This window comes from Mustelus asterias, chromosome 1 (genome assembly GCF_964213995.1).
Source record: "Mustelus asterias chromosome 1, sMusAst1.hap1.1, whole genome shotgun sequence".
Classification (NCBI taxonomy): Eukaryota; Metazoa; Chordata; class Chondrichthyes; order Carcharhiniformes; family Triakidae; genus Mustelus; species Mustelus asterias.
Genome location: NC_135801.1, coordinates 6853154 through 6867097, shown reverse-complemented (window position 1 = coordinate 6867097; position 13944 = coordinate 6853154). Strand labels below are relative to the sequence as shown.

The 13944-nt window shown below is 46.7% G+C and overlaps 1 protein-coding gene across 3 annotated transcripts in view; it reads left to right on the top strand.

Moving 5' to 3' along the window:
- Positions 1-222: 222 nt before the first annotated feature.
- Positions 223-13944, top strand: part of LOC144490605 (bone morphogenetic protein receptor type-1B) — a 43381-nt gene continuing 29659 nt past the window's right edge. Inside the window, exons 1-3 of one of the 3 annotated variants that reach the window (XM_078208480.1) lie at positions 223-374; positions 461-563; positions 8226-8321. In XM_078208480.1, the coding sequence (XP_078064606.1) occupies positions 232-374; positions 461-563; positions 8226-8321 (342 nt within the window). In that variant the 5' untranslated portion in view covers positions 223-231. Of the gene's footprint in view, positions 375-460; positions 564-8225; positions 8329-13944 lie in introns of all 3 variants that reach the window. The other 2 variants (XM_078208343.1, XM_078208415.1) reach the window with 2 other exon arrangements.

Below are 13944 nucleotides of genomic sequence, written 5' to 3'. Positions count from 1 at the left end.
ATGTGTCAACCTAGATCACATGCTGAAGTCATAGAGTGTGTGTTATGATGATGCCCTCTGAGTTTGAGATGCGACTACTACTGTTTCTCAAATCTCTGACAGTAAGATATTCTTCAGGCCTATGGACTCTGCTTTTCCTGAGAGATGATTTTTAACTGTGCTGATCTCTGCCCGTGTTGTTTTACCAGCCTAATGATTTAAACTCTGCTTCCAGGTAACCGGCTGGATAACATGCTGCTACGGAGCACGGGGAAGTTGAGCATAGACAACAAGAAGGGATATGTTGACAGTACCATGTCTGCACCTCCTCAGAGGGACCTGTGGTGCCACTGTCACCATCATTGCCCTGAGGAGTCAGTTAACAACACCTGCAAGTAAGTTTACATGTCCCATACCTTGTTGCTGCTTTCATTTCAGAGAGATTGCAATGGGCTCACTGAGATTCAATTTGTGTCCTCAGAACGGATGGCTATTGTTTCACTATAATGGAAGAAGGTGACTCTGGAGGACATGTCATCACGTCAGGGTGCCTGGGCAAGGAGGGTTCAGATTTTCAATGTCGGGTAAGTAGTTTAAGCTGAATAGGATCTGTTCTTAGTGGGTGTCTGACCAATGAAAAGCATTTTTTTCTGACTGCAGAGGAAACTCAAAGCTAATATTGTGAAGATCCCATTCACTTAGAAAAGCAACACAGTATAATTAACAATTGCCAGGGCATCATTAATTCATATGCGGCACGGCGGCACAGTGGTTAGCACCGCTGCCGCACAGCGCCAGGGACCCGGGTCCAATTCCGGCCTCGGATTGTCTGTGTGGAGTTTGCAAATTCTCCCCATGTCTGCGTGAGTTTCCTCCGGGTGCTCCGGTTTCCTCTGACAGTCCAAAAATGTGCGGTATATTGACCACGCTAAATTGCCCCTTAGTATCAGGGGGACTAACTAGGGTAAATGCATGGGGCTATGGGGATAGGACCTGTGGTGGATTGTGGTCGGTGCAGATCCGATGGGCCGAATGGCCTCCTTTGCACTGTAGGGATCCTATGATTCTATTCTGTGATTCTATGATTCATACACTAATCAATGAGACTTGGCTAACGCACTGATTAAGCACTGTTTTAAATCTGGCGCAGAAATTAATTAATCATATCATTAAGGTAGAGTTGCTACTATATCCAATTACATTTCTCATTAGGCTAAGGTAGGAGAATTCCTAATTGGTTCCAGATTAATGCTTTAGTCTCACATCTGGGCACCAGTGTAAGGGCAAGGGCAGTAAACAGGTTATACCCATGTGTGATAATTTGTTATCATTCATTTTGATCTACAAATCAAAACCCATTGAGGGTTAGATGGAGAGGCATTGTTGATGGAGGCTCATGTGAAGCATAAACACCAACATGAACCAGTTGGGCCGAATGGCCTGTTTCTGTGCTGTGACTTCCGCCTGCAAGTTTAACAGTTGTGTGAGGAAGTTGCGACTATGCACCAACACTGAATGTCTCTAATTTAAGTGAACGGTTGGGGCCTAAGTTGATTGTTCCTGGCAGTGTTGCTCCAGCACATTAGCACAGGTTAGCCCTGGAGCCCAGATTTAGGTTGCATTAAACGTAAGGAAATTTAAATAATGTATCTCACGATCTTAGGACATGTGGTACTTTCTGAAGTGTTGCCACTGTTGTAATGTAGACAACACAGCAGCCAATATTGGTGTAAAACTCTCACAAACAGCAACGTGATACTAATTGGGTAATCTATTTCCTTAGTGGTGTGAGTTGAGGGATTTCAACAAGGGAACACTCCTGCCCTTTTGGGCCATGGAATCTTTTATGTCCACTTTAGAGTGTGCAAGGGACTGAGTTTATCTCTTTAACAAAGACAGCATATCAAACAGTGCGGCACTCCCTCAGTATTGACCATCTCACAGTGCAGTGCTCCCTCAGTACTGACCCTCTGACAGTGCGGCACTCCCTCAGTACTGGCCCTCTGACAGTGCGGCACTCCCTCAGTACTGACCCTCTGACAGTGCAGCACTCCCTCAGTACTGACCCTCTGACAGTGCAGCACTCCCTCAGTACTGACCCTCTGACAGTGCGGCACTCCCTCAGTACTGGCCCTCTGACAGTGCAGCACTCCCTCAGCACTGACCCACTGACAGTGCAGCCTTCCCAGTTTGTGTTTGGACTGCATCAAGTGCTCAATAGCATATAGATTGGAGGGCAGCAAGAGACCAACTGCACCCTGTGATGACTGGAGAATCGTGGTGAGACATATTTCCCCAGGGTGCCGCAGAGAGAATTTCAGAATCTCTGATGGCAGAGCGGTGAAACAGGGCGAAATATTCAAACTCCACTGACTGCGGCTGGACCCTAAAATCCCACTGGTGTACAATCCCATCCCGTGTAAAATCCTGGGAGAAAGGTAAAAAAAGGCAGAAAATACTCTGGAAATTCCCTCCCTAACTCCCTTCTGTGATCAGAACTATTCCAAGTGATTAAACTGGATCTGGTGCTTCCGAGAGAACCAACAATTATTAACGTGTTAAAGTGATTTGAAGTCATTCACAGCGACAGCCACTCAGCCCTACAGGCAGAACATCGTTCTTGGACAGCACGGTGGCACAGTGGTTAGCACTGCTGCCTCACAGCTCCAGGGACTCAGGTTTGATTCCTGGCTTGGGTCACTGTGCAGAGTTTACACATTCTCCCCGTGTCTGCGTGGGTTTCCTCCAGCTGCTCCAGTTTCCTCCCATACTCCAAAGATGTGCGGGTTAGGTTGATTGGCCATGATAAATTGACTCGAGTGTCAGGGGGACTAGCTAGAGTAAGTATGTGGGGTTATGGGGATAGGGCCTGGGTGGGATTGTGGTCGGTGCAGACTCGATGGGCCAAATGGCCTCCTTCTGCACTGGAGGGATTCTATAACCTTTGCAGAAAGCTTTTCACCGCACATTCAGCATTGAGGATTGCATTGTGCCTGATTTCCCCAACCTACACCACCTCCCGAGCCTTGAAACCAGAGCATTTCAGAGCACTTAATCTTGTGGGTGGGCTGTGGTGTGGAACTAGCTCAGTGTAAACAAGTGGTACCGCAAACTCATAAAACTCCCATTTCACACGGACAGGTGTAATCAATCTGATCTCCACTTATTGGAACCAGAGTTCACAATGATTTGCCTTCGCGTATAAATCACAACATTAAACAGGAAAGGATTTCAGCTCCAAGTTATGGACTGTAATTATGTGCATATGTAATGACTGTACTCAAACCAGTGATGTAAACTGCACAGATTCCCTGCATACGACATAATGCCCCTCTTGTGGGGGCAGGCTCGTTCTACAGTGCAGCCCACCCCGAGGGTGAAACTGTCAAGGGTGGTAATTTATTGCAGTTTACTGTTTGACCTTCCTTGGGTCAAATAGCCATTTTATTTGACCCATAAATAAAGTAGCCAGCCTTGGACAAAGGAGGTGTTTTTCCATCTCGTCACTATTTTACTGGTGGAGGCTCCTTGTTTCAGGGTCTTGCTGTGTCCCGACGGAATGCAGGCTGCTTTTCAGAAGGGAAATATCCAGCCCCAGCTAGACAATTTCCCGTGTGGCCCTGCAATCCGACTAGTGTGGCACTCGAAGGGAGCCTGCAGGTACACATTGATTACTGCGAGCCACAAAACAAAGCTTGTTAATGCATCGAAACTAATGGTCACGCGCACACTGCTACAATGCGCCATCTACTACTCTTTATGAAAATGCGAGCCTAATGAGTACTGGCACTCTCGCTCGGCACCAATATTACAGCGACCCCCGTGGAGTAACCACTTCATGACCCACCCACAGAGATGGCATGCTTCCAGTGAGACTGACCGGGTGCTTCTTTAATAAATAAACATCAACAAACATCCACTCCCTCCACCACCGACGCTCAGTAAAAGCGGTGTGTACTACCTATAAGATGCACTGCAGCAATTCACCAAAGATCCTTAGACAGCACCTTCCAAACCCACGACCGCTTCCATCTAGAAGGACAAGGACATGGGAACACCACCCCTCCAAGCTACTCACCGTCCTGACTTGGAAATATATCACCATTCCTTTGGAGTCGCTGGGTCAAAATCCTGGAATTCCCCGCCCTAATAGCATTGTGGGTCAACCCACAGAACGTGGACTGCAGCGATTCAAGAAGGCAGCTCACCACCACCTTCTCAGGAGCAACTAGGGATGGGCAATAAATGCCGGCCTAGCCAGCGACGTCCATGTCCCACAAATGAATTAAAAAAAGACTCCAGTCTTAAATTTGGACTGGTTAATATTCCACTGTTTGTGTGAGGACCATCCTACAGAAACCTCACCCTTCAGTTAGATGAGCTGATTTGATTTGATTTATTATTGTCACATGCATTATTATACAGTGAAAAGTATTGTTTCTTGCGTGCTGCACAGACAAAGCATACCGTTCATAGAGAAGGAAAGAAGGTGCGGAATGTAGTGTTACAGTCATAGAAATCATAGAAATCATAGAAACCCTACAGTGCAGAAGGAGGCCATTCGGCCCATCGAGTCTGCACCGACCACAATCCCACCCAGGCCCTTCCCCCACATATTTACCCGCTAATCCCTCGAACCTACACATTTCAGGACTCTAAGGGGCAATTTTTAACCTGGCCAATCAACCTAACCCACACATCTTTGGACTGTGGGAGGAAACCGGAGCACCCGGAGGAAACCCACGCAGACACGAGGAGAATGTGCAAACTCCACACAGACAGTGACCCAAGCCGGGAATCGAACCCAGGCCCCTGGAGCTGTGAAGCAGCAGTGCTAACCACTGTGCTACCGTACCGCCCATACCGTACCGTATAGCTAGGGTGTAGAGAAAGATCTACTTAATATTTGGTAGGTCCATTCAAAAGACTGATGGCAGCAGGGAAGAAGCTGTTCTTGAGTCAGTTGGTACATGACATTAGACTTCTGCGTCCTTTTCCCAGCAGAAGAAGGTAGAAGAGAGAATGTCCGGGTGTTTGGGGTCCTTGATTATACTGGCTGCTTTTCCGAGGCAGCGGGAAGTGTAGACAGAGGCAATGGATGGGAGGCTGGTTTGCGTGATGGACTGGGCTTCTTTCACGATCCATTGTAGTTTCTTGAGGTCTTGGGCAGAGCAGGAGCCACACCAAGCTGTGATACAACCAGAAAGAATGCTTTCTATAGTGCCTCTGTAAAAGTTGGTGAGAGTTGTAGCTGACATGTCAAATTTCCTTAGTCTTCTGAGAAAGTAGAGGCGTTGGTTGACTTTCTTAACTATTGCGTCGGCATGGGGGGACCAGGACAGGTTGTTGGTGATCTGGACACCTAGAAACTTGAAGCTCTCGACCATTTCCACTTCATCCCCGTTGATGTAGACAGGGGTGTGTCCTCCACTACATTTCTTCAACCAGCATCTTCAGTAGGATTACATCCAGTGAGAACGAAATTTCTTAACTATGAATGAAGAGGAAAGACCTTTAACAACCTCAAAGCATCCTGGAAAACAGTGAAGCATTTCTGAAGTGTAGTCATTGTTATAATGTAAACACAACAGCTAATTTGCAGTCAGCCAGTTCCATAAAGCAGCAATATGATAATGACCAGATAACCTGTTGCTGTACTGGTGATTGAGAGATAAATGTTGGCCAGGACACTGGAGATAACTCCCCTGCTCCTTTTTCAACTGGCGCCAAGGAATATTTTTTTTTTGTCCACCTTGGAGAGCAGACAGGGTTTCACATCTTATCCCAAAGATGGCACCATTGGCAGTGCAGCACCCCCTCAGTACTGCTCTGGAGGGACAGCCTAGATTTTGGCACTCAAGTCCTGGAGTGGAGCTTGAACCTTCTGACTCAGAGCTTCCAACTAATATTTTAACATTCTAACCTGGGATACCCAGCAAGACTTTCCAATGTTTCTGTGAGATGAGTGAAAGCTTGCATCCAAGCATCTGCAAAGCAGATTGTTTACATTTTAACAAAAACTCAAGCCATTTGGAGCATCTGAATGATAAGGCAAAGTTCTTTCTCTCCTTATTGGAATTTGGCTAGATTTAACAGATCCTTTTTCAAATACATAAATATGTGCAGGCACGCAAATGTAAAAGTGGGGTTGGTGGTTCTCTTTCGCTTTAGTTCTCTGGTTTTATGCATCAGGATGTGGAGATTGCAGCGTTGGACGTGGATGGGCACAGTAATAAGTCTCACAACACCAGGTTAAAGTCCAACAGGTTTATTTGGAATCACGAGCTTTCAGAGCGCTGCTCCTTCGTCAGAGACTCACCTGATGAAGGAGCATCGCTCCAAAAGCTCACGATTCCAAATGAACCTGTGGGACTTTCTGCATCAGGAAAGAGAAATGCATTGGCATGAAGAATTCCGAGTTTGTAAGGGAGCACACCCGATATCTCCATCTGTTTACATGGATGGTAAATCCCAGCTGGAGATCGGAAAGATGTTGGTGTAGTGGTAATAGAACAGTACCGCACAGTACAGGCCCTTCGGCCCTCGATGTTGTGCCGAGCTTTGTCCGAAACCAAGATCAAGCTATCCCACTCCCCATCATTCTGGTGTGCTCCATGTGCCTATCCAATAACCGCTTGAAAGTTCCTAAAGTGTCCGACTCCACTATCACAGCAGGCAGTCCATTCCACACCCCGACCACTCTCTGAGTAAAGAACCTACCTCGGACATCCCTCCTATATCTCCCACCATGAACCTTATAGTTATGCCCGCTAGTAACAGCTACATCCACCCGAGGAAATCGTCTCTGAACGTCCACTCTATCTATCCCCCTCATCATCTTATAAACCTCTATTAAGTCGCCTCTCATCCTCCTCCGCTCTAAAGAGAAAAGCCCTAGCTCCCTCAACCTTTCCTCATTAGACCTACCCTCCAAACCAGGCAGCATCCTGGTAAATCTCCTCTGCACTCTCTCCAATGCTTCCACATCCTTTTTATAGCGAGGTGACCAGAACTGCACACAATACTCCAAATGTGGTCCTACCAAGGTCCTGTACAGTTGCAGCATAACCCCACGGCTCTTAAACTCAAACCCCCTGTTAATAAACGCCAACGCACTATAGGCCTTCTCCTCACTGAACTAGTAATCCAGAGGCCAGGTTCATACCCTGGGGATGCTGGGTTACGGAGATACAGTGGGATAGAGGGCCTGAGTTAGATACTCTGTCAGAGATTCGGTGCACACCCGATGGGCTGAATGGCCTCCCTCTGCACTGTCAGGATTTTATGATTCCATGATTCAATGATGTGGATTTGACAGCTGGGGAAATTTAGATTCATAATAATTTGAGAATAAAAAGCTAATCTAATGGTGACTATGAAACAATTGTTGAAAAAAATTCATCTGGTTCACTATAGTCACTATAGGGAAGGAAATCTGCACTCCTTACCCGGTCTGGCCCACATGTGACTCCAGAGCCACAGCAATGTCCAAAGATGCGCGGGTTAGGTGGATTGGCCATGCTAAATTGCCCCTTCGTGTCAGGGGGACGAGCTAGGGTAAATGCATGGGGTTATGGGGATAGGGCCTGGGTGGGATTGTGGTTGGTGCAGACTCGATGGGCCGAATGGCCTCCTGCTGCACTGTAGGATCCTATGATTCTATGACTCTACCTAGCCTTTGGTCTAGCAAGGCCTCAAAGGCAATTAGGGAAGGATAACAAATGCTGGCCTTGCCAGCGACACCCACATCCGTGAAAGAACAAAGAAAATCAAACCATGCTCTGTTCCCAAGTTTCTCGCACTGATGCGATATTTGACTTTTCCTAAACATATTCCCATTTAAACATTGCACACCCAGTGTTGCAAAGGGATCTTTGCATTTAGAATGAACAGTTTGGCAATTTCCCACATGTTCTTGTTTCAGAAGCCAGGAAATATGGGCATCCAAAATGATCTGAAATGTATTTGCTCGCCCGCCAACATCCCCCCGCCCCTCCCCCCACCACCCCTGCCCCCACCTCCGTTCTTCCCTCCTGGAAAGTATATGGTTTTCCTCCACTCTGTCACCTTCTGAAAGCGTGACTGGAATGGCAAGTTAACACCGGGAAAGGCTGGACGATTCAGAGAGACGTAAAGTGAAGAAGGAAAAACAGACTCCTTTAAGAATATAAATTTAAAAATGAGATCTTAATGACACACCGGATCACCCATTTTAATCCACATCTCCTTTCTCATTCTTTCTTGAGGATACTCCAAAGTCGTCTCAGCGAAGAGCCATTGAATGCTGCACGGATCGAGACTTCTGCAACCGAGACCTTCATCCAACGTTGCCACCCCAAGATATGAGAGGTAACGCAAGATTACAGATTGCCTGAGTGAAAGAAAAGGCATGGGGGGAAGGGGGGCAGTGACTCTCAACTGTGTGTTAATAATCAGCATTTTGAGCAGTGTCATATTCAGTGTAAATGAAAGTTCTTGACTATAAATCTCAGGGCGGCACTGTGGCACAGTGGTTAGCACTGCTGCCTCACAGCAAGAGTTACTCTTACTGTGTTCACCCCAGTCCAACGCCAGCATCTCCACATCATGACTACCATCGCCTCACAGCGCCAGGGATCTGGTTTCGATTCTGGCCTCGGGTCACTGTCTGTGTGGAGTTTGCACGTTCTCCCCGTGTCTGTGTGGGTTTCCTCCAGGGGCTCCGGTTTCGTCTCACAGTCCAAAGATGTGCAGGTTAGGTTCATTGGCTATGCTAAATTTGCCCCTTAGTGTCAGGGAGATTAGCAGGGTGAATATGTGGGATTATGGGGATAGGACCTGGGTGGGATTGTTGTCGGTGCAAGGCCCAATGGGCTGAATGGCCTCCTTCTGCACTGTTTGGATTCTATTCTATGATAAAGAAAGACTTGCGTTTTTATAGCACCTTTCGCAACCACAAAGCGTTCCTATAGCCAATGAAATACTTTTGAAGTGTGCTCACTGTTGTAATGTAAAGACAGCAGCTGATTGGTGGACAGCAACTTCCCACAGGAATATGATAATGACCAGATCACGGATATTTTTGTGAAAGAGTGTTTCTTGCGATCTCCCCAAACGGCCAAGCTGAAATCTCAACCTTTACACACCCTTTTCCTTGACTGCCCCAGACGAAACAGTTTCTCTCTCTCTCTATATGCTAAAACCATTCAAAACCATTGAAAGGTTGTAACTGAGGGTGGGTTCAGTGTCTGTGGTTGGTTATCTGGTCAGGACTCTGCTGAAGGGAGCATGGGACCCAGGTGGCTGTAAAGATGTTGGTAAGATAACCACTAAGGTTCAGCCGGGCTCAAATTAGGTGCTTCATTTGTAAAATAAGTCGCATATTGGATCACAGGTCCTCATCACTCTGAATGTGGACGGTAAAACTTAATGACTTGTCTTCACCCCCAGTGCTCTTGAGACATTGTGCAGAGCTCTTACACTTAATTCCTCACTAAGAATAAAAAATAGCTTCCATGAGGCAAAGCGCCGAAAATGCAGAATTACGTGCACTGCAGACGTGTGTCAGTGTGTGTGTGCCTGTGTGTGTGTGTGCCTGTGTGTGCATGTGCCTGTGTGCCTGTGTGTGTGTGTGCCTGTGTGTGCGTGTGCCTGTGTGTGCCTGTGTGTGCGTGTGTGTGTGCGTGTGTATGTGCGTGTGCCTGTGTGTGCGTGTGTGTGTGCGTGTGTATGTGCGTGTGCCTGTGTGTGCGTGCATGTGCCTGTGTGTGTGTGCGTGTGCGCATGTGTGTGTGCCTGTGTGTGCATGTGCATTTTTGTGTACGTGTGCCTGTGTGTGTGTGCCTGTATGCATGTACATTTGTGTACGTGTGCCTGTGTGTGTGCGTATCTGTGTGCATGTGTCTGTGTGCTTGTGCATGTGTGCGCGTGTATGTGCGTGTGTGTCGTCGCCCCCCCCCGTGTATGTGCGTGTGTCGTCCCCTCCCCACCCCCCCCCCCCCCCCCCCACCCCCCCCGCCCACTCAGCTTTACTGTCCCGGCAGGAAAGTTAAACTCTCCCAAAATAAATTCCCTTTGTCTCCTTTGTCATGTCCAGTAAAGGCATGTCACATTTATTACTTTAAACATATATAGTGTAGAATTTTCCAGAACTGCCTTTTCCTGTAAATTGGTTGCTAAAATGGCTGCTGAGGGTCAGTTGACTTTTGCAATTCATGCATAAAGTTAGAGGTATCTCAAATCTTCAGAAAGTTCCTAATCAAATGTCCATGTGTGGAATGCCACCCTTGAATGAACGTACCAAGATTAAACTATTTATGGAATTCAAATTGTTTATGGACTTTCCAAAAACTCCAATGAAATGGACTCCTAATTCCCATAATCTCCAAGCTCAGTACTTAACGAAACATAGATGAGGAAACCAATGAATCATAAGTAGGTGTGAATGGCAACCATCCATCTCCAATTGTCCAACAATGGCTTTGACCTTCAAGTAATTCTGGATGGACAATAGAACTATTGGTGAGGTGGTCAGATGACAGAAACTGGCCACTTTTGTGCTCTGCCAAGAACACATTCAACTCTTCAATTCTGAGCAATTAGCTTGCTTACGACTTGAAAAGTGTACTGTTCTCCTTATCTCTACTGTTTAACTTGTGTGAAAGTGCCGAATGAGTGGTGTAAGATTGAATTTTAGGGGTGAATGCATGAATAAATAATCCACTTTTATTTAAACCCACGGAAGCTTGCTGCTGGTTACTCAAATTGACCTCATATTCAGGGATTAAGAAACATTGCTCTGGAAACACTGATTCTGGAGAGTAAGCAAAGGGAATTATGGTTACAATTCTCTCTCCTCCATATCGGTAACAGCTTACAGTAAATTTCTTACGTTACAACAGTGACTACATTTCAAAAGTACTTCTCCAGCTGTAAAGCGGTTTGAGATGTCCAGTGATTGTGAAAAGTGCGATATAAATGCAACTCTTTCAGTTTTATTCCCTGAATTGTATGCATTAAGTCAGTTTTGGTGCTGATTGCTAAAGTACAAACCCCAGCACCTGTTGTAAAAATAAGGTTTTATTTCTATTAACCAACACAGCATACATTCTAGAGGAGTATCCCATATCCATTCAGTGCCACAAAACAACTTCACATTCCAAAATTTAGTGCATTAAATCCTTAATTCGGGCAACTGTTCCCACTACACAGGCAATCCATTCACATCAGAGAAAATTACACAGTGAAACTTTGATGAGTCAAAGTCGTATGACACAGCATTTTATTTGTGCTAAGGTCAGCCACTCCCACCGACAAGACTAGCAAAAGCCCATAGAACAATGCCTATGAATAGTAGAAATTCTACAGTGTTTGATCTGCTTTAGACAAATTTATCTAAACTTGTCTTGCGACCATGCCAATCAGAGTGGGGTTGTTAAGACACGTCTCAGCATGTTCAATTGTGAAAGGCTGGCATAGTGGTTAGCACTGCTGCCTCACAGCGCCAGGGATCCGGGTTCAATTCCAGCCTCGGGTCACTGTCTGTGTGGAGTCTGCACATTCTCCCCGTGTCTGCGTGGGTTTCCTCCGGGTGTTCCGGTTTCCTCCCACAGTGCAAAGATATGCGGATTAGGTTGATTGGCCATGCTAAATTGCTCATTATTGTTGGGGGATTAGCAAAGTAAATGTTTGGGGTTACAGGAATAGGGCCTTGGTGGGATTGTGGTTGGCGCAGACTCGATGGGCCGAATTGCCTTCTTCTGTACTGTAGGAATTCTATGAAAGATTGCCCAAGTCTCATTCTGATCTTGTTGGTATTTTACCCATGACTAAGGGTTGCCCAATGCCCTGTGGGAAACCTTACAGATTCAGCTGCACTGGCTGGTGTTGGGCAAGGGGTGTCGTTCTTCTTGGGTCTCCTGGGCACATTGGTGGCCCTCCCTTACCATCCTCCCCTACCAGGGTCATCTCCCATTTCACAACCCTTCCTCAGCCTCTTGAATCCGACGTCCCACCTGTTCACCACCTGACCCTGGACTTACCTCGACACAGGTGGCACTGTCCCCGTGCTGGCTACCACTGCCAGCTGGTGGTGCCAGCTCTGCACATCGAATTGGCTGGCATCCTTGAAAGGTGGAGCTTCCGAGAAAGGGACAGAAGTCTCACCTTAAAAAAATTAGTTTGAAGTTTGGAGTTTATTTATTAATTTCACAAGTCGGCTTACATTAACAGTGCAATGAAGTTACTGTGAAAATCCCCTAGTTGCTGCACTCCGGCGCCTGTTCGGATACACTGAGGGAGAATTTAGCACGGCCAATGCACCTAACCAGCACGTCTTTCGGACTGTGGGAGGAAACCGGAGCACCCAGAGGAAACCCACGCAGACACGGGGAGAACGTGCAGACTCCGCACAGACAGTGACCCAAGCTGGGAATTGAACCCGGGCCCCTGGCGCTGTGAGGCAGCAGTGTTAACCTCTGTGCCACCGTGCCGCCCATTAAGCTGTCAAAGGGTACAGGGAGAGTGGTGGAGTATGGCATCGAGATTGAGGATCGAGGGGCCAAATGACCAACTCCTGCTCCTACTTTCTAAGTTTAATGCTATTCCAAGAGCTAAGTTGCCGCTGGCCAGCCACTGGGATTGTGGATGTGTGTTTTGAATAATAATGTTGAATTTGATTAGAACAATTGTCCATAAACCCAATCTGTTGTTCATGCAACAAGAACAAATCTGCGAACATCGCAGTAGTTGTGTGTATCTGCAATCAACGTATTGAAGAAAATATTATGATCTGGAAGTTTGCTTGCGAGTCTCTGTCTAGTTAAATGTTTAAGCATAATTCAGGCTTTTAAAAGGGGGCAGGCAGTAATAAATCTGCCGCTCTGCAGTTTTTCTTGTCCTGCTTATCTCGTACAAACTACATAAATATTGAAAAAATACGAAAAAAACACTAGAAGAGGAAGCTTTGCTTTCCAGTCTTAGTGTCCCTGAAAGGAACAGAGGTGGTGTGGCTTTGTCTGGTTCCTTGGCTAGAGATCAGGGGGAGGGTGGGGGGAGGTGTGGAAGGGAGACAGTGGCAGAGTGGTATTTGTTGCTGGACTAGTAATCCAGAGACCCAGAATAATTCTCTGGGACCCGGGTTCGAATGCCACCACGGCAGATGGTCAAATTTGAATTCAGTAAAAATCTGGAATTAAAATGACCATGTATCATAGAATCCCTACAGTACAGAAGGAGGCCATTCAGCCCATTGAATCTGTACTGACCACAATCCCACCCAGGCCCTATTCCCATAATCCCACACATTTACCCTGCTAATCCCCCTGACACAAGGGTCAATATAGTATGTCAATCAACCTAACACGCACATCTTTGGACTGTGGGAGGAAATCGGAGCACTCGGAGGAAACCCACGCAGACACGGGGAGAAAGTGCAAACCCCACACAGCCCGAGGCTGGAATTAAACCCAGGTCCCTGGCGCTACGAGGCAGCAGTGCTAACCACTGTGCCATCATGCTGCCCATTGTTGATTGTTGTAAAAAACCCATCTGGTTCACTAATGTCTTTTAAGGAAGGAAATCTGCCATCCTTACTCAGCCTGACCCTACATGTGACTCCAGATCCACAACAATGTGGTTGACTCTTCAGTGTCCTCAGGGATGGGCAATAAATGCGGGTCCAGCCAGTGACGCCCACATCCCATGACTGAATAAAGAAACGGAGATGGAGAAGGATCATGTATACGCGGACCATGGGTGGGAATTTCCAGCCACTTGCGCCCCAACACCAGAAATTCTCACCCAAGCTCAGTGGACCTTTAAATGGTTTGCCGAATTTTCTGTCTCATACGCGACGATTCCCACGGTGGGCGAGATAGGAAATTTTCAGCCCATGTTTCTAAAATCTCTGGATTTTAGCACTGACATTCTCTGAATGCCAGCCAAACTCCACTCATCTATATTCTTTCATGGTTAGCTCTGGTGTAA